General features: G+C 35.9%; 2 protein-coding genes across 10 annotated transcripts in view; one reads left to right on the plus strand and one right to left on the minus strand.

The window, feature by feature from the left end:
* Positions 1 to 19,713, minus strand: part of PC (pyruvate carboxylase) — a 318,614-nt gene that overhangs the window by 79,049 nt on the left and 219,852 nt on the right. The gene's annotated exons all lie outside the window — the stretch shown is intronic.
* Positions 737 to 13,041, plus strand: LOC140338737 (leucine-rich repeat and fibronectin type-III domain-containing protein 4-like). 4 transcript variants are annotated; one of them, XM_072423074.1, is made up of 4 exons: positions 841 to 1,007; positions 4,003 to 4,101; positions 7,486 to 8,883; positions 11,393 to 13,041. In XM_072423074.1, the coding sequence occupies exons 3-4, from the start codon at positions 7,505 to 7,507 to the stop codon at positions 12,171 to 12,173; spliced, it is 2,160 nt and encodes a 719-aa protein (XP_072279175.1). In that variant the 5' UTR covers positions 841 to 1,007; positions 4,003 to 4,101; positions 7,486 to 7,504; the 3' UTR covers positions 12,174 to 13,041. The 4 variants fall into 4 exon arrangements, with proteins under 4 accessions (XP_072279177.1, XP_072279175.1, XP_072279174.1 ...); XM_072423075.1 differs by having other exon boundaries at positions 861 to 983; XM_072423076.1 differs by lacking the exon at positions 4,003 to 4,101 and having other exon boundaries at positions 737 to 983.

Genomic DNA, 19,713 nt, shown 5'->3' on the forward strand with positions numbered 1-19,713 from the left:
TTCATCTTCTGAATGCCATTTTTCTTCTTTTAGCTGAACTGGAGACCTGCAAGCCATTGGAAGCCTTAAGATTTCCTAGGAAAAAATGTTGCATCATTTACAATGGTTATCAACCGTTTCCATGTTTTTCTCCTGCTCCTTATGCATCTTGCATCCTGTCGGAATTTTAGCCTGTATAACAGCTGCAGCAAACCTATGTGGAGTATGAGTCTGGATTTCTAGTTACTAGGATTCTTTTTTTTCGTTCAGAAGATTTTTAAATCTTGCAAGGCATACATAACTACAAAAATAGCCAAAAATATCCCATTAAGGCTTGAAGGAATTTAACCCTTTCGTTGATTTTTAAAAGTCAATATTAAATTAGTTGATCTGGTTTTCTTTCCACTGATAGAGCGTGGGACCCAAATATTTTTATTGTTTTTCTAGTTACCAGATGAAACATAACAAAACAATTTTAATAATGCTGCCAAATTAGCTAAATATCTCTAAGACTCCCTGGCTGTTTTTTTTTGTTTGCTTTTTATAATGAGGAAAATACATTTATGCAATCTGAAAAAAGACAGTTCGCAAAAAAGAAGATTGAAACATTATCTAAAGGGTTAACAAAAAAGAAGTAAGGGGAGTAAAATCATCAGAGAAGACTGATGTCTAGAACACAGATTTCTGTGTGGATATTGCAAAAACTGGTGTCTGTGGTGACTACAGGGCCTAATATTGTTTGACGGATAATGGGGCTGTGCGAAAGAATTGGTCCTGCACACAAGGTCCTATATCTCTTGTGGGATCTATCCAACGGACAGACATAGCAAGAACTGTAGTGAAGAGAACAGGGGAAAAAGACATGGCCAAAAACGCAACAGTCCTGCTCTTGGCTTATCTGCCCCAGGAAATTTCTTGCTTACAAATTGCACATATCAAAAGCAAGAAGGGCAGCAGAGCTATCACAAAGGTGCGACACCAGTGAGGAAAGGAGGAACACACAGGTATTAGAAAAGAAAATAACCTAAGTAAGCTATAATTACCAGAAATGTTTAATCTGTTCATTTGACAACCTGTTTCAGATAGCTGTAAATGTAACATTGTATGCCAATAAAGGTAACAAATAAACATTTGAAATCCAAAACACACCTCTAAGCTATGGGTGATCACAGTTTCTGTAATGTAATGCAAAGTATTGATAGCAGCAGTAAAGCCCACACTTAGTTTAAGGGAAAATTACATGTGAGGATGACCAGGCATTCAACATATTATGAAAAATATTTATAAAGAAAATGAGTATAGCATAAGATTGAAGCAAAATTTCAGTGAAGGGCGAAAAATTGGGAAAAAATACGTGCATACACATGTATACTAGAATGCAAAATGAGAACACAGGCAAAATATAGAGATAACAAATTGCCTGACAACCTCTTAGAATGACAAAGTGATAGTGACCGACATTTTGTCAAGGAGGTATCTTCTGAACTCTATACATAAATTGTTGGAATTATTTTTTTTTTTTTGCCGGCTTTCAATGTAACTGTGTTTGAAATGGTAAGAGGCCAAACAGCCAAACAATAAAGACTGAATGTAAGGAAGAGTATAGGGAGGTGAGAAACAGCTACTGTTGGCATGACAGAAGGAAGCCTATGAAAATGAAATAACACTTTGTATAGAAAATGCTATGGTGGCCTGGAATATAGTAAGATGAAGAAGAAAAATGTTATGTCAGATGATTGAGAGCTTTATTAGTTAACATATAGAATAAATTATAGAAACTTCTCCCAGAAGTCTCACAGAGAATGCTGTGCAATAGTTCCTGAAACGAAGCACTTTGACGAAGAACTGTGCCACACAAAATATTGTGTAATTTCAGGTTTTCTAGGTATCCTATAAGGATAAGGTGGATCAGAGACACAAAAAATGTTTATGTGTGATCATGGACGATTTACTCTGCAGTAGCTACTTGCATTTCATTCCCAATATTATTGCCCTTAAAGTAAAGCAACTTAAAGCAACTACAGAAACAATTTTAAAAATTAATTGCAAATTAACTTGGTGGAATTTCAAAAATTACACACACATATGTCATTACACATATGAGGTAAACAAAAAAATATTATATAGAGGGAGAAAAATAAATATTGAAGAGAAAGCAAAACAAACAACATATAAAAGGTTTTAATAGAACCAAGGTAGACCTATTGCCAACATGGACCTCCTGGATTCTAAACAAAAATACCAAAAACAAATTTTTATCTACTCAGTGAATGCTATATATTCGTGTTCACAAATACACAATACTCATCAATACAATGACTTATCTCAGTTTCCGATGTGTTTCACCCATAGGCTTCCTCAGGGGATTATAAGGAGAGACAAAATGCCCAATTCAGTTGTTGGAAGTCATAAAGAAGAAATTCTATAGGTTGTTGGTGTATAGTGGGGATGGTGGGACACCAACAGTCAGCCTCCCTGAGGAAGCCTTCGGGCAAAGCGAGTCGGAAATTGAGACAAGTCATTGTATTGATGAGTACTCGTGTGTATTTGTAAACACGAATATGTAGCGTTCACCGAGTTGATATAAATTTGTTTGTGGTATTGTTGTTTAGATCCAGGAGGTCTATTTTGGCAATAGGTCTACCTTGGTTTTATTAAAACCTTTTATATGTTATCACCTAACCTTGCCTATCAAAGCCCGTCTTTGCTTTCTCTTCAATATTTATACTATACCACAGGCCAGGCAATACTACTCCTTTTTGAAAAAAACAGCAAACTTCCTCTTGCACATGCTCATCCCTATAGAGAAAAATAGTGTGAGAGAGACAGTTGGCCTGATTTATTAAAACTCTCCAAGACTAGAGAAGATACGCGTTCATCGGTAAACCTGGGTGATCCAGCAAACCTGGAATGGATCTGGTCCAGGATTGAAAACATTTACTAACAAATAGCAAATTAATTTTAAGAAATCTATTCCAGGTTTGTTGCGTCACCCAGGTTCACTAATGAAATTCCATCTTTTCCTGTCTTTGAGAGTTTTAATAAATCAGGCCCAGTGTGTGCAAGTCTGTGAGGGTTATGCATTATTATTGCCATTAATTTGGCCACAGACCTAATGTTAATACCACTCACAGGCATAAATAGCATTTATAAAGCTGTGTTAACCCAACCTACGATGTAGAAAAAGAGCTTGTTGCAGCTAGTATTTTTCACTGCCAAAAAAACATCAGCAAAGCCCTTAATAGTTGGAAGTCTGCACTACATTGCTTTGCAGCTACCAGCATGGTTTCCATCTTAGCCAACCTGGGCATTGCACTGTTCTATGTCTAGTGGAGATGCTTAGCAAACATTTGCTAAGCAACAAGGATGATGATGAAAGCCTGCTTTGCAGTTATGAAGGAGGGTGAAGGAGAAAAGCAGTAGCCTTCATCTAACAATGATTATTTATCTGGTTAAAATATTGTAATTCAGTAAGAAGAGACACCATTGTCATACAAGTATACCTGCAGTATAAAGGGCAGTGTTTTGTGTATTTTTACATTACATTAGAATTTACAAATATTGACACACACATTCCCTTTTTTGTGTGGCTACTATAGCCTTATGTACAAAGAACACCATAAAATCCTACAAAATAATGCATAAAAACAATATGTGAGAAAACTGCATACTTTTTAAATTGTACAATATTCAATATCAGTTCAAGGTCAAAGAATATGTAAACAAAAAACAGTAAAACAAAAAAAAAGATAATCAATAATAATACTATACTGTAGCTAGGCCTTTGCATTTTACATATAATCAAGCTAGTTGAGATTTGGTGGATCTGATTTACAGTAAACCTTTCTGCTGGAGCGGGCAGGCATTTTTTTAATGAAATAGTTTTTGCCAGTATGACAGGCAAAAATTAAATCAATCAGTATTTTTTTCAAACAGTATTTTTTTTTTAACAAGAACTTGTTTTACAAGAACTCCCAAGATAATACCAAAGCTCCTGACTTTTTTTTTTTTTTTGTTATTTAGTAAACTGAAATGCTGGATGGATTCTTACATACACCCAGGGAGATGTATTGATGCATTTATGACTTGGCTGCCTGTCCGTAATTGACTATTACCTGCCTGGTAAAGCATAATTTTTATTGGTGTAACCTGTTGCCATATTTAGCTTACAGACAGCAGAATGAATGGACCAAACCTGGCTTGCACATAATACTTACTTAAATAAACATGGCTGTCAAAATACACCAAGTTTACACAGTTTTTCCTTGCCAAGATGATGTTGAAAATAGTTTAAAAGAAGGTAACCATACAGGTATTTGCATATAGATGTATTTATATGTACCTCCAAACCAAAATAATTCTGATATATTTTTGTTAATCTCAAAAAAATTGAAAATTATATCCATCTTGTATTGATTTGTTATGGATACACATCTATTTATTTATTCTGAGAGAATGTAACTGCAGCCTGGGGTGTATTTGTACTGCACTGACATGAGATGTTGAAGGTTAGAGACAAATCTCGAGACTGACATTAACCCTGGCACTTAACTCCCGTCAAAGTCTTATTCCCGCCTGGAAGATTGTACAGATACTCAGAGGTAACAGGAGGTCACAGAGCTAACTGTCAAATGGAGAAAATAATAGTGGAGACAAAAAGGTAAAAAAAAGGAAGAGAGATAAATCAAAAGGGAATAGCCAAAATAGGAAGAGTAATGATAAATGTGGAGATGGTAAAGAGCACAGAACACATTGATCTGACGAACAAGTAGGTATAGATTTGTGTACTATGGTAGCTAAACTCATTTACCGGATTTCTCATTAATAGAATTTAATTAACTATACACCTTTCTCTGATTGTAGTAGGAATATTTGTTTCAGGAGGGCTTTACTCTAGAAATCTTCCCACCAGGCTACCAAACATCTATTTGAGCTATGCCTAGACAGAGGAAGAAAAGCTCTGTTACAAAGTGAGTAGGGTGCAGGAAATTTATCAGTACATACTTTCTACAGAGTCAACAGTACTCAGTGCAGACTGCTACAACATGGTGCCAACACCTGCACCTTCAAGACAGAGTTGTCCTGACCTAATTTAACTATTTATATATGCAAATATTTTACAAAAACATTTTTCAGGCTCCGTCCACTGGAAGTTTTTAGTGATTTCTTCGCATTACATCTAACACTGATTTTGGGTTAGCAGTTAAATCCATTACTAACAAATATCCTGTCCCATGTATGTGTCACCTGCATCAGTCATCACATTTATTCAGGTATCCAAGCAGAATATACAGTTAGGTCCATAAATATTTGGATAATGACATAACAAAAGGAATTGCCCACACCAGCCCATGAAATAATTTGAGTCAATTGTCCAATTACTTTTGAGCCCCTGAAATGAAGTGATTGTGTAAAAAAGGCTTTAGTTCCTCACTTTTTATGCAATCTTTGTGTTCAACCCACTGAAATAAAGTTGAAAGTCTGCAGTTCAACTGCATCTGAGTGGTTTCATTTAAAATTTGGTAATGTACAGAACCAAGATTAGAAAAAAGTTGTCTCTGTCCAAATATTTATTGACCTAACTGTAGGTCCTCTCTATATTTGCATTATATTAGTATTATATAAGTTTGTACAGATTGCACAAAATAGTATATTGTTATGTCTGCTTTGCAGATCACATATTTTATCACATTACATTTAGTTACAAGGGACAGACTATTTCAGTTAACAGCAATGATAAGTGCACTGTAGTTAACAAAGTGATCATTTATTATAGCACTTGATTAAAAACCTCCAGTAAGATAAACAAGGCAAACGTCCTTTTTTAAAATGCTGGTTAAGTGGACTATACATGAGTGGAACATATATACATACATAAGAGATTTCCGATTCTTAATATCTAAAGCACTAAACCAGCCCCCATGAACGTTTCCCACAATCAGAAATCTATAGCAAAGGCAATGATAAAAGCAAATATCCCCTTTATTACTACAGGATTTTACAGTACACTAATTTTAGAACCACAGAAACCATGTTTTCTGGCAGCTTTTCAGAGGACAATAGAGATTGAGCAAAGTAAACTATCCAGGTAATTTTCTTCTGCTCTTGAGTAAGGCCAGTTTTGAGGAAGGGAGAAAAAGGGGGAACTGGGCAATTACCCAGGTTTCCTATCTTTTGTCAGGACCTCATTTGACAGAAAGACAGGTGGTGAAGGGAGCTATAATACTATGCATCTGGTGTCCCCACTGTATATTTGTCCAGGTCCATATAGCCCACACTCCAAAAACATGTCCACTCTTATGTAACACAAGCACAATCTACTAATTGATAAACCACTGGGTAGTTATGTGGCAGGCTTAAAGTATACCTGTTTCCAGACTATGGATAATACAATATTTACACTTGCTTAACATAGAAATTAACAAGGAGTATGGATAATAAAATATTTATAATTTCTTAACAAGAAGAAAAATACTTTATTAAAATAAACAATCCTCACCCTACCTAACTTTCTTGTTCAATATATGCATAAAATATATTATTATAAAAAAAATAATATTATTATTAATAATAATAATAATAATAAACAGTATTTATAAAGCACCAACATATTATGCAGTGTTGTACATTAAATAGGGGTTGCAAATGACAGACACATACAGTGACACTGGAGGAGGAGGGGGAAGTAGCACACAATAGGAGAGGGGATATAAAAATAAACTTTAAATGCTTTTTTTGGAATAAGATTTATTAATCTTACTAATCTGCCCACTTACTGAGTCACAAAAAATGCACTGTTTATAAAACCAAAATAATGAAAAGCAAACATTCCTTACTTAAAACTTTGAATGTGGGCATATTTGATTGAAGGGATTGCATCAATAAGATGGACTAATTTTTCATGCTGGGTACATTTTTTTGACACTGCATTGTGCTCGTGTAATAACAAAAGTAAACAGAGTGCAAATGAGCTTTGTTAGAAATTACTTTTATGTATTGCATTATGCTGACCTGCCAAATACAGAATAAGAAATAATTTTAAATTTGAAAAATAAACTGTCATTGGATGATCTTTGTGGGAGCATCTGGAGCGGTCTGAAAAACATTTAAACAACCTCCGCCTAAAATAATAGGCATAGTTATAATAATAGCATAAGTAAAATATATGTGTGAAGAAAATGTATACATACTACATGGACAAACCACATATTTGAATAACTGAAACATAAATTGCATGTGTATTAATTGTATGTGTATATGTACATGTGTGCAAACATAAATTGTATGTGTATATGTGAATTTCTTGTGATATGTGATTGTTTGTGTTTCTAAAGTATGTATACAGTCATTTCTTAATAATAATGCAGCAAAAAGTTAATTACTTGATATACAATAACAGTTTAGAAAAAAAAGAATTATGATTTTTAAAGCTAACACATTCATTATACAACTGATAAAGTAAACACAAAGAGCATACATTTAACAAAATCCTATTATGTTTTTCAGGGTAAATACTATATCTACCATGGAAAGGTTGGTCTGGGGTGTTCTGCTACTAGGAAGTCTTGTGACCATCGTCTATTCTTGTCCCTTTCATTGTACCTGTCAAAACCTTTCAGAGTCACTTAGCACACTGTGTGCCAATAAGGGCCTCCTTTACGTTCCACCTAACATAGACCGTAGAACAGTGGAGCTACGGCTGGCTGACAACTTTATCCGAGTTGTAGCACAAGAAGACTTTCTAAACATGACAGGCTTGGTGGACCTCACTCTATCAAGAAACACCATAGATACTATTCAACCTTACGCCTTTGGTGATCTTGAGAGCCTTAGGTCCTTGCATTTGGATGGAAATCGTTTAACATCCATTCACGAGGAAGCTTTACGAGGAATGCTGAATCTCCAGCATCTTATTATCAACAATAACCAGCTAGTGACAATCCCAGTAGCCACTTTTGATGATTTCATCCTTTCTTTAGAGGACTTGGATCTGTCATATAATAATTTGATTAGTGCTCCATGGGAGGCTATTCAGAACATGGTTAATTTGCATACTCTTAATCTTGACCATAATCTCATAGACTATGTAATGGAAGGGACATTCTCAGAACTTTACAAACTGTCCAGACTAGACATGACATCTAATAGGTTACACACACTTCCTCCAGACCCTCTTTTTGTTCGTTCTCAAACTGGAGTGGTGAGCCCTACCCCTTACACATCAACAATAGTGCTCAATTTTGGTGGTAACCCATTTCACTGCAACTGTGAACTGTTATGGTTACGACGGCTGGTGAGAGAGGATGATATGGAAACATGTGCTTCTCCTGCACAATTAGCAAGACGTTATTTCTGGTCTATACCAGAGGAAGAGTTCATGTGTGAGCCTCCTCTTATCACTCGCCATACACATCAACTCTGGGTACTTGAAGGGCAGAGGGCAACACTAAAATGCCGGGCAATTGGAGACCCAGAGCCTGTTATACATTGGGTATCCCCAGATGATAAGATAATGCCAAACTCTTCCAGGACTGCTTCCTACCGGAATGGAACCTTGGATATTCTGGTCACTACAATCAGGGATGATGGAGCCTATACATGTATAGCTATTAATGCTGCGGGGGAATCAACTGCCCAAGTTGACCTCAAAATGATCCCTTTGCCACATAGAAACAATGGAACAGTTAGTGTGCTAAGACAGGATCCTGGGTCCTCTGACATTACAACTTCATCCAAGACAACAGCCAATGCCACAGAGAAAAGAAAGACACCAGAAAATGTAGTGGTGTCTGACATAGGTTCTTCCTCTGCATTGGTACGGTGGTACACAAACAGATCAGCCTATGTAGTGTGGATGTACCAGATCCAATACAATTGCACAGCTGATGAGACATTAGTGTACAGGTAAGATTACCAGAAAAAACATGTAAAAATTGTATCTTTCACTGTTGACAACCATTAAATGATATATATATATATATATATATATATATATATATATCAGAATGTATTACATGAGATTACAACAAAAAAAATGATTTTGCTTCTGGTGGATAAAATTGGTAAACTCTGGATAAACTATTATAATCTTTGCACCACACTATCCAGAATTTATGTAAGGTAAGAACAGTGTTACTGTCTAGTTCAGTTTTCATCCATAGTTTTGGGTGCCAATCTTCTTTCACTAGAACAGACATCAGTTAAACAGTTCTAATATATTTCACGCAACACACATGCAATATTAAGTTATTACCACAACACATTATAAATGTGTAAAAACACATAAATAAACAGGGCAATGTTCTAATAATCACAACAAACTCACAAAACTTTTTCCAGGTTACAAAGTCTACTTCTAGTGACATATTCTTTGGAAAAAAATATTAGGTCAGCAATACTCTCGCGGCCATGCATTAACCTTTGTGACAGCTGTGCACTCACTGTATGCTTATCTCCGGGTGCCCTGTATTCAATAAAAGTGTTTAAGAATACACCCTGACATTTGTGAGTCTCTTGAAAATCGCACTTGAAATGCATTAAATTGTATGAATAAAAACATTGGGTAAAAAACAGTAGTACAAATGTAAGCATCTTGCAAACATGGTTGCTTCTAATGATTCTTATAGTAAAGGCTGTTCATACACAGTTACATATTAATTATGGATTAACTGTAATAGAGTAGTGATCTATGCCTGCAGAAATGAACTTGTCAGCCAAGCCACAGTGTGCATCTTGACAATTCTAGTAATATGCTCTAACAGGCCTGTTAAAGCTGCTTGTTGTATGACTTTCCCCTAAACAATTCACTACTGTTGTGATTTACATATTACTCCACTGACAATATTCTTACCCATTCATTGCAATCCATAGATCATTTTCTTTTGCAGATTTTCCCTGCTATGTATTAACTATAATCCCTCTCTTCCTGGAGGCAAACATATACATGTACAAAAGCACCAATACTTAAAGAAAAACTAAACTCCTGTAATATACACATTTGCTATAAAAGCTATTCTGTACTGATGTATTTAAAATTACTCAAATTTTGAAAATAAATAAAATGCTACTTGAGTGTGACTATGCAAAATAATATTATTTTGGGGATGTTCCAACACCCAAGTGTATGGAATTCCCTTTCCTGCTCACAGGAAATTTTTTACTGCCTTATTAGCAGTTGATTATTGTAATACAAGGTTTGCTTATGTCACACTAGAAAAGGCAGGCTTTTCTTTCACTTTTAGTTTTAAAGAAGCAGGAAGTAACTAGTATACATAGTTCTGTAATTAAAAATTGTGAGCAGAAAGGGACAGTACAAAAAAAAACACTGAACTGAGGTCTAATTTCCAAGCTGAAGATCTGACACCTGGATGAACATGGCAATGTGCACAATGGAGCAAGGACGGGAGTGTAGATGAAAAAAGGTTTTAGTTCTGCTTTAACCTAATACAATTTTCTGTCATATTTCATACATATAATGTAGCACAATAAAGCGTTGGTTTAAAGCAGTTTTAAAGTAAAGTCAGGACTTTATAGGTTGTTCTACTCACCCATGCTGGGTAATACAGATCATTTTACTCATATTCAAAAATCTTTTATTGTAATGTAGTGATTATTGACTTTTATGGCATGGCTGTGTTTTTTTAGGATACAAACTGATACAAATAGGAACATAGTGAATCCAACCAAAAGTCAGCCTGCATCAGAAATATTTAAAAAAAAAAGTTAAGATGAACTAACAGGTAGTTCAGAGAATTGTCTAAAACCAGCCAATACAGCATTTATTCATTACCGTTTACTGGATCACCCAGGTTCTCCCATGTTAGTCAAATTCTCCAGTCTTGGAGAGCTTTAATAAATTAGGCTCATAGACTACTTTCTGTGAGAGTTCTAATAACATAACAGCCTATTCACTAAAAATAAGAGAATGATAGTGCTATATAGGCTTATTTTTGTATAATCAATATAATAAATAGATTACAACTTCTATGGGTTTGGAGTATGAAAAGATTATTAAAAAGTACTGTGAGCTAATTTCTGTCAGTGCTGACAACTAGATGGTCCTAATGGACATAAAATCCCTTAAGGTTTGTTTGAGTAGGATTAATTCTCCTGATACAACTAAACACTTGGCAGTCATTCTCAACAAATTGAAAAAAAAAGACTAAAAGGGTTCCACATGATTTTAGGACACTGAAGTGACAGACTATGTCTTAGCAGGAAGCCAAAAAATCCTTGTTCATTACCGTAAATGAAGCAAGAGTTGGTAAGTGCCAGCAGTTTAATGAGTTGACCGATTTTAAGAGAAACTGACACAGCATATGCCAACTCTCCTACAAACTGATAAAACAGTCTGATCAATCTTGTTATTAAATATTATTTCATAATACATAATATTTTTTTTTTTTTTTTACAGGATTCTGCCTTCCACAACCAAGCACTTTGCCTTGAAACACTTGGTATCAGGGGTAGATTATGATCTTTGCATCTTGGCCATTTTTGATGATGTTACAACCGCTTTAGCTGCTACAAAGTCCTTAGGATGTGTCCAGTTTTCCACAGCAGAGGCATACCCAGACTGCCGCTCACTGCATGCTCATTTCCTAGGAGGCACTTTAACCATTATTATTGGAGGAGTCATTGTGGTTACATTGTTGGTTTTTACTGTTGTTATGATGGTCAAATACAAGGTGTGCAGCACTGCTCGTTCAGACATTCCAAAAGTTACTAATGTATATTCACAGACCAATGGAAGCCAGAATATGCCCAATGGAATTCTTCTGCAATGTAGACTGAACAATGAGTCTGCCAAAGCCAGTTGTTCTCAAGTGGTGTATAAAGAAGATACTGAAAGGGTTATACATGGAGTAAAGCCTCAACGTAGAAAAGCTAGACACAGAGAAGCATCTGAGAAACAAGATGACAAAACTATTAAGGCTTCAGATTTTAAAGGACTAAATGCAGCATCAAGCCCTGAGGCTGGTTTTGTTGTTTATAAAACCAAACGCAGCTCTTCTGTAGATATGGGAGAGATGGCAACCACCACTTGTTACAGCTACGCCAAACAATTAAGCATTATATGGACAAAGAGAAGTCAGTCTGTCCATGGCATGCTTTCACATTGTGAAGCTGAACTACCCGAAGAAAAACCAGTTTTGTTTACTGGTTCGGATGAGCTTGAAGAAAGTGTAGTGTAGGTAATGCCAGTGTTTCAGCATTACTGCAAACTTTTTACTGAAATAAGTAGAATCAATATTGCTAAAGGACATGCTATGATTCTTTATAAATAAGCCATGAGCAAGCATTTTTCCTTAGAAATAAAATAAAATAAGAGTATTGTATTTTTAATTTGGTTGAAAACCTGGTTGATTGTGTAACTGCCTGAATCTTGCCACACAACTGATGGAAAAATTTCACCAATTCTGTCGAGTTTTGTGATAATCTAATTGGTACCTTTTGATGTTCTCTTTAAATGGATACAGAATATGAAATTTAACAGATACAGAAGTGTGTTCTTCAGGATGTACATAATTTGTAGCCAATAAAGATAGTTTGCTCATCAGATTGTAACAATTAGAAGAGTATGTGAACAGCATTAAACAATGTTGAATCTGAAAACAGGAAAATGAAAATTTATTAAAGGAAAAGTTGAAGATCTATTAAGATCACATTCACGGACTCATCAGAAGGTACCATTGACTTCTCAGAACATAAATATGGATACAAAAATATCAAGTTGGTGCACAAGCCAAGGACAATATTTTGATGTATGCTACTTTAAAAAAACAAAAACTAGAACAAAACTTACTTATCTACAGACAGATGGATATAAGAGAGTATGTGTGTACACACTGCATAGTATATAAAAAGGATCGGTAGTGGACCCTCTGGTTTTGCCACTAAATCCCCTGCTTTCTCCTGTTTTACAGGCAAGTTTACCTTTTTTCCTAAATGTAAAAATATCTCACAGAAACCTAAAATGACTGCAGCACTTTAAAATTTGAGTTCTCACAAACTTAAATATATAAATATTGATTGGAATTTTTTATATAATTTGCCAATAAAATAAAATTACAAAAATGGTGTCTCGACTTTATGTCCTGTGCATAACCTCATTTTAATTAAATAAATAATAAAACTCTTTAGAAAGTATTTCTATATTTGAAAAATGCAGCTATGGTATTTTATGAACTACCAGCATTTGCCTTGAATCAAACAGAATATTGGGAGGTCAGTATCGTGGAGCGCTCTCAATGTAAAATGAATTAAATGGTACTCTGCCAGACTGATTTCTAGATTAAGTGTCAACTAACTATGTTTAGATATAGAAACAATGGAGTTGTTAGTTTACATGATTTAGACACTCTCCAAATGGAAATTCGTTGATTTGCATGTCTTTGGATGCCATTGGGTATTATTGCATAGTGAATTTTTTTTTTTTTTTTTTTACTAACCAAAGTAAATAATCCCTTGCAGTGTAATAATTCACTTTGCTAGGTGAAAAGCCTAAACTTGAATGTGATTTAGGCAGTTCCTGTAAAATTATAAGTGACTACTTTAAAAATTAGGTAAGTTATGCAAAATGAACAGTCAGTCATAACAACAATCTACTTAGTATTTTTGTAAAGCATATCAATCCACTATTTTAGATAAGTGCTAACTAGGAACATTACCACAGTTTAAACCTAATATTTGTAATAGTAATATGATGATTCTTCTTTACAAATATTTATCTATTTTACTTTAGTGATATATTAATAAATAATTATAATGCTAAAGTGTATAAATGCAGACACAATGTTTATATTATTTCCACATATAGACACACCAACATCTAGAAATTCTCATATCTGGTTACTTGTTGCTACCTGGTTATTGTATTACACTCATCAGCAGTTGCTCTAATGCAAGACTAAGACTTTTATGAATAGGCTAAAAGCAGCAAGGTGACATATTTGGCCAAATCACAAAAAACACCAGATTAATGTAGGCTGGTTTGATAACCTTTTGGTTACCTTCTATTAACACACTCTTTAAAGAAGCTACAAGGTTCCTAAACCTAAAGCATGTTTTGTTTTTAAAGTTTTATTTAAAGAGCTTAAGGCAGTATGAACAGAGCAAAATATTAGGAACAAACAAAATCACATATGAATACATATGCCAGTGTAGGGGCAAAACACATACCACAATATACTAGTAATTCATTAAATTTTTCAAAGGTATAAAATACTGGTCTAGATGGTCTAATTATAAAATAAAACTGAACCAGGGAAGGGGCAAAAAAAGTAGTCCACAAACCGAGACGAGACAAACATGCAGTCCAAAAACGCAACCTATTCTGAAAGGCCTCCTCCATTCTTCTCGAGGTGGAAGTTAGTTCCTCTATTAACGTAATTTAATTGATCCTGGCAAACCATTGGGCCATCATATTGATAAACTGGTGCCCAATGCTGGCCTACATGTTCTAGCTGAAATCTGACCAATGCTTTGTACAGAGGCAGGGTTATGTCTTAAAATCTGCAGTCTATAACCTCTTTTGTGGCTTGGCACCCAGATCCTTCTCCATTTTTATTCCCCACCCCAGACAGATAGCATTTATATATATTTGTTAAACAATAGGGGCCCCAAAGTCTAAGTATACTATATCAACTGCTACTCCTCTGTCTAAGTGTTTACTTCCTCTCCTCTTAAAAAAGAAAGAAGATTTCACAACTTTTTTTTTAAACTTTTTTCATTGAAGTTTTTTTCATTTACAATAACAAAACTATCTAAATAACAAAACAAACACATCAAAATAACATAAAAAAATAATATATAAAAGGGGGAAAAAAAGGGGAATCTTCATAAAACATATAAACCGGTACAAATCAACCAGATACATTGGTAATATATCAGGTTAAGTATTTAAAGGAATCAAGAATTGTGTTCTTTTCGGTATCAGCAAAAGCATAATGTAAAAATTTGTACCATTGCTGAAGGAAACGGGTCGTGTAATCATCCCCTTGAATTTGGGCTTTTAGCATTTCTCTATGGAACAAAATCTTCAAAGAAGAAATTACTTGTTCAACCCCAGGCAACAGGGATTGAGCCCAAGTATTCTTAAAAAGCCATTCAGCAGCCAAAAGACAAACACTAATTCATGATCGGGTAGAGTTATGTATAGTACCATAATTAGTTTCATCCCAATAACCGAATAGCAGCAATGATGGATTGTGCGGGATTGTGTACCCTGTTACTTTGGTTACCAATAACAATATTTGCTGCCAAAATGTGGTAACACAGGAGCAGAACCATAATCGGTGCGACAGTGAAGCATGTGAACAGTTGCACCTGAGACATTGAAGATGCCAGGCCCTTGTTTGCTGTATACCAGGGTATGGCCTTAATAACTTGTACTGCCTATGAAATATAAATTGGGATTCCCTCCATATTTCATTGACCATACACTTCCTGTTAAATTTCTTCTAGGGCGTTTACCATTCCACAAAAATTTAGTAAAAGTATTGTTAAGAGCAGTAACATCAGAGTGTGGTAACAACAGAGGCAGCATTTGCAAAGGATAGAGCATTTTGAAAAAGGGCATCACTTTGAGTAAATGACAACGACCCATAAATGAGAGGGGCCGATTTTCCCACATCTTTAATTCTTTTTGTATTTTAGCTATTAAAGGTGGGTAATTCAACTTATACAACAAGGACAGCATACGACCAATACGAAGTCCCAAAAAAATTATAAAATCCTTAGCTACTTTGAAGGGAACATGAACATTTCAACTTTCCGCCACTGTAGGGGATGCAGCTAAAGGGAGAATTTCACTTTTACAAAAATTAATTTTTAGGCCTGAAAAACTTTCAAATCTAGTAATTAGGGATTGAATAGCAATGCTATCCCTCTGAGGACTAGAGGTAAATATTAATATGTAGTCCACAAAAAACGCGGTTCTTAGTTCACTGTTATGAACAGGTATGCCATGGAGCAAGGAAGTGGTATCCATATATCGAACTAACGGCTCCAACACCAGGTTAAAAAGAAGAGGGGACAGAGGACACCCCTGTCTGGTCCCCGGTGTATGTACTTTGGCTGTAGGGGACATATACATAGCTTTCAAAAATCTGAAGGAGGTGCCCCGCACACCAACATGATCAAACACTGTAAAAAGCTATGAAATATTTACAGTATTGAAATTTTTTTCTGCATCTATTGTTATAATAGCTAAGTCTAGATTAGGATAAGGTTTAGCTATTTCCAAGGCCACCATCACCTTTCAAATTTTCGTTACAGCCGCTCTGCCCTGAACGAACCCCACTTGAGAATGGAAGATAAGAGCCAAGAGTCAAATTTATGTTTGGCGGTGTAAGGATCTGGAGTGGGATTATCAGTTAACTCCCTTTGTGCTGTTCTGAGCTCTCATTGCGCTTCCAGAAAATGAGTTAAGCAGGCTGTCTTTCACTTTGCCATAAATGAGATTACTCTACCTCTTAAAAACGCCCAACCCGCCTCCCAGAAAAGAACAGGGTTGTCTCTATGAATATGATTATGTTGGACATAATCATGCCACGCAACAGTGAGGGCATTTTGAAATTCTGGGTCCTTGGTTAAAAAGGATGAAAAGCACCAAGGAATATAATCTCCCTTTGGGTGTTGATTGCGCACTGTAATAGAGATGGGGGAATGGTCCGAGATCATCATAGTATGTATCTCAGGCGATTCCACCTTATACATCATAGCATCTATACAGAACAAATAGTCTAGGCGTGTCTGTGAAAGATGAACCTGAGAAACAAACTTTTGTTCTAATGGGTGGTGTTGTAACCAAACATCATTCAAATGCATAGCATTGACAAAATCAGAAAGCACAGTGCTACTTGGTAAGCGACCAACACCAGAGGTCGAGTGAGAATATCGATCCTCAGGATCCGACATCACTGTATTAAAATCGCCCCCTATAATTTTGTAAAGAGTAGGATCCTGAACAAACCAGCGAGATACCTCTAGAAAAAAAAGATATCAATGGTGAGTTGGGTGCATACACAATATATAATGCCACATCCTGATCATAATACTGAAAAAGAACTTTTAAAATGCGCCCTTCAGAATCACTTTGAACGGTTTTAATTTTACCTGGAAACAATCTATAGAACCACACCATGACCCCTGCATTATGGTCTTTAGATGGTGACCTATAAACCTCTCCCATCCACAATTTTTTCATTCTGTGAAAATCATTACTGCCAAGATGGATCTCCTGCAACAGTACGATATCGGCTTTATACCTTTTCAGGTGGTGGAGAACAGACATGCACTTATTAGGAGAGCGCAAACCTGATATCGCCCGCATAAAACATCCAAACAGGGAATTATTATACAGATAATATACCATTCAATCAACAGCAGCATCTCGCATTTAGTGGAAAACAGAAAAAGCTGGAGAAGCAAAAAATACCAATACATTTTGTAGATAAAAGACACAGAAAAAACCTTCAACTGATCCTCACCAGTCCAGATACAACAGTTGGCTCAATCACTGCAGTCAAAGAGATAAATTTCAGCTGAACCGACGTTAGATGATGCGTGAGTGTTCCCAAAACAACAAAGGGTATCAAAACAAGAGAAAAACATTGAGTAAACACCAAAGAACAAATAGACTAATCAAAAAAATGACTTTTTTCCTCATGAAGTAAAAATAATAAAGAAAATACACTTGCATTTAAAAATAGCAAGAATATAGGTAGTGGGCTCACACCTCACATATTGTGAATCAAAAGATGATTCAGAACAGGCACCTTAAGGTATTTAGGGACCTCTTCCATTTTATCTGGCTTTTGATGATAGCCCAAGGCGTGGAACATTGCATAACTTTTTGTCAGATGATTTTCCAATATTCCTGGAAGGCTTGGGGGAGTAGACTGGAATTGAAGAAGGCCTTGAAAAACGTATATGAACGAAACTTTCCGCTTCCTCAGCCGAGGTAAAAGAGAATGTTCGGCCTTGAGGATCAGTGAAGTGGAGAATGGCTGGATAAGCTAGCATAAAACTAAATTTATTGCGATATAAGGTTTAGCATACTTGCTGGAAACTTCGCCGTTTGCGGGATACTTCTGCTGAATAATCTGCGAATATAAGTAATGTAGCTCCTTCAAATTGTAGATGGCAATTGGTGTGAAAGGCCTGAAGAATCCGTGATCTATCAGTGTAGTGAGAATAGGCCACCAAAACTAGTCTAGGGGCAGAGGCTTCTTTGCGTATGGGACCCAGTCAGTGGGCCCTTTCCACTCGGCAATCTACCTGGAGCCCCAGCAATTGCAGTATGGTCATGCAGGGAGCTGTGATGGTTTGATGCCTTCTGGAACCCCTACAATTCACAGATTATTCTGGCGAGACCTATTCTCCAGGTCTTCAATTTTATCTTGCAAAGCTTGGGCTCTAGCTTCCAGTGTTGGTATAACTGACCTGGTGGAAGAGACATCATCCTCGACCAGGGTGATCCTCTGCTCAGCCGCATTTATGCGCAGAGAGTGTTCACGCAGGTCTTTCCGCAGGGACTGAATGCCTTTGTGAAACGCTGTATCAATAGCCTCCTGCAAGGTGGGCTTCAGGAATTCAGCCACTTCATCAGAAATTTTTGCAGGGTGAGAAAGGTCCATGCTGTCATCGGGGCTTGCTGGTGGGGAAGCAGAGACAGATGCCTGTGATGAAGCTGGAGCGGCGGCCATCTTGGAAGGCACAGCCCGCTGTTTGTCTTTTCTCCCCATGGGATTCTGGCTGTCAATGGAAGAGGAGTGCTTCACAAACCGGTCCATCCAGGTACCGGTAACCAGTAGAGCAGTTGTGGGCAATGCGCAGGATGAAGTGCCAGTTTTATATGCAGTTTCCCGGAGGTGAGCAGGAGAACTTAGCTCATGCTGCAGATTCACGATGCGTCCTTTGGTCTTTTTTGAATCCATGCTATCACTTATATTATTCTTTTCTAGCAAAAACTCTTCCATGTGGGTCTTAACTCCCCAGTATCTTTGCAAATATATAAGTTAAACCTAAAGGTCTATAGAAACTTAGTAATAACATTGTTTACTTTTTAAGGATAGGTACCACCTTAATAATGAAAAAGGTACGTTCCCCTTACTTATGCTTTTAATATGTATGAGCCACCTCTTGAATTGGCTTACATTCGAAAATAAAATAGCTAAAGAGGAAAAGAAAGAAGTTTGCGGCTCTCCACTTAGTTTGAAGAAAAGCTGGTGTATTTAAATACATTTAGTGAAACAAATATACAAGCAACCCAATACCTGTTTAACAATGCATAGAATATGGGTTACTTAATAACAACTTTTTTCTAATTTTGGTTCTGTACATTACCAAAATTCATTTTAAATTAAATAACTCAGATGCAGTTGAACTGCAGACTTTCAGCTTTAATTCAGTGGGTTGAACAAAAATTTTGCATAAAAATGTGAGGAACTAAAGCCTTTTTTTTTTTGTTTTATTTTTTATTGAAGTTTTTCAAAATATACAGAAAAGAAACAAACAATAGAAACACTAACAATAAAAACAAAAAACACCAGCATTATTAATCAAAATTTAGACAAAACTGGATTAGAAGAACAATACAGAAAAAAAGAAAATACTCGAGTCTGACAATATAGATTAATAATTCAATGATTTATATTTGAAAAAGTCTACGGTCTATGCCTAAAGCTGTATGGTGATCCAGCCAAGGAGTCCAAACCTTGTAAAAATTAT

Source organism: Pyxicephalus adspersus, chromosome 9, assembly GCF_032062135.1.
Source record: "Pyxicephalus adspersus chromosome 9, UCB_Pads_2.0, whole genome shotgun sequence".
In the NCBI taxonomy this organism is placed as follows: domain Eukaryota; kingdom Metazoa; phylum Chordata; class Amphibia; order Anura; family Pyxicephalidae; genus Pyxicephalus; species Pyxicephalus adspersus.

Bases quoted from the DNA above. Each gene is read 5' to 3' on its own strand.
- LOC140338737 (XM_072423076.1), top strand. From the start codon at position 7,505: ATGGAAAGGTTGGTCTGGGGTGTTCTGCTACTAGGAAGTCTTGTGACC. The intron at 8,884-11,392 runs GTAAGATTACCA...TTTTTTTTACAG, and splicing joins GATGAGACATTAGTGTACAG to GATTCTGCCTTCCACAACCA.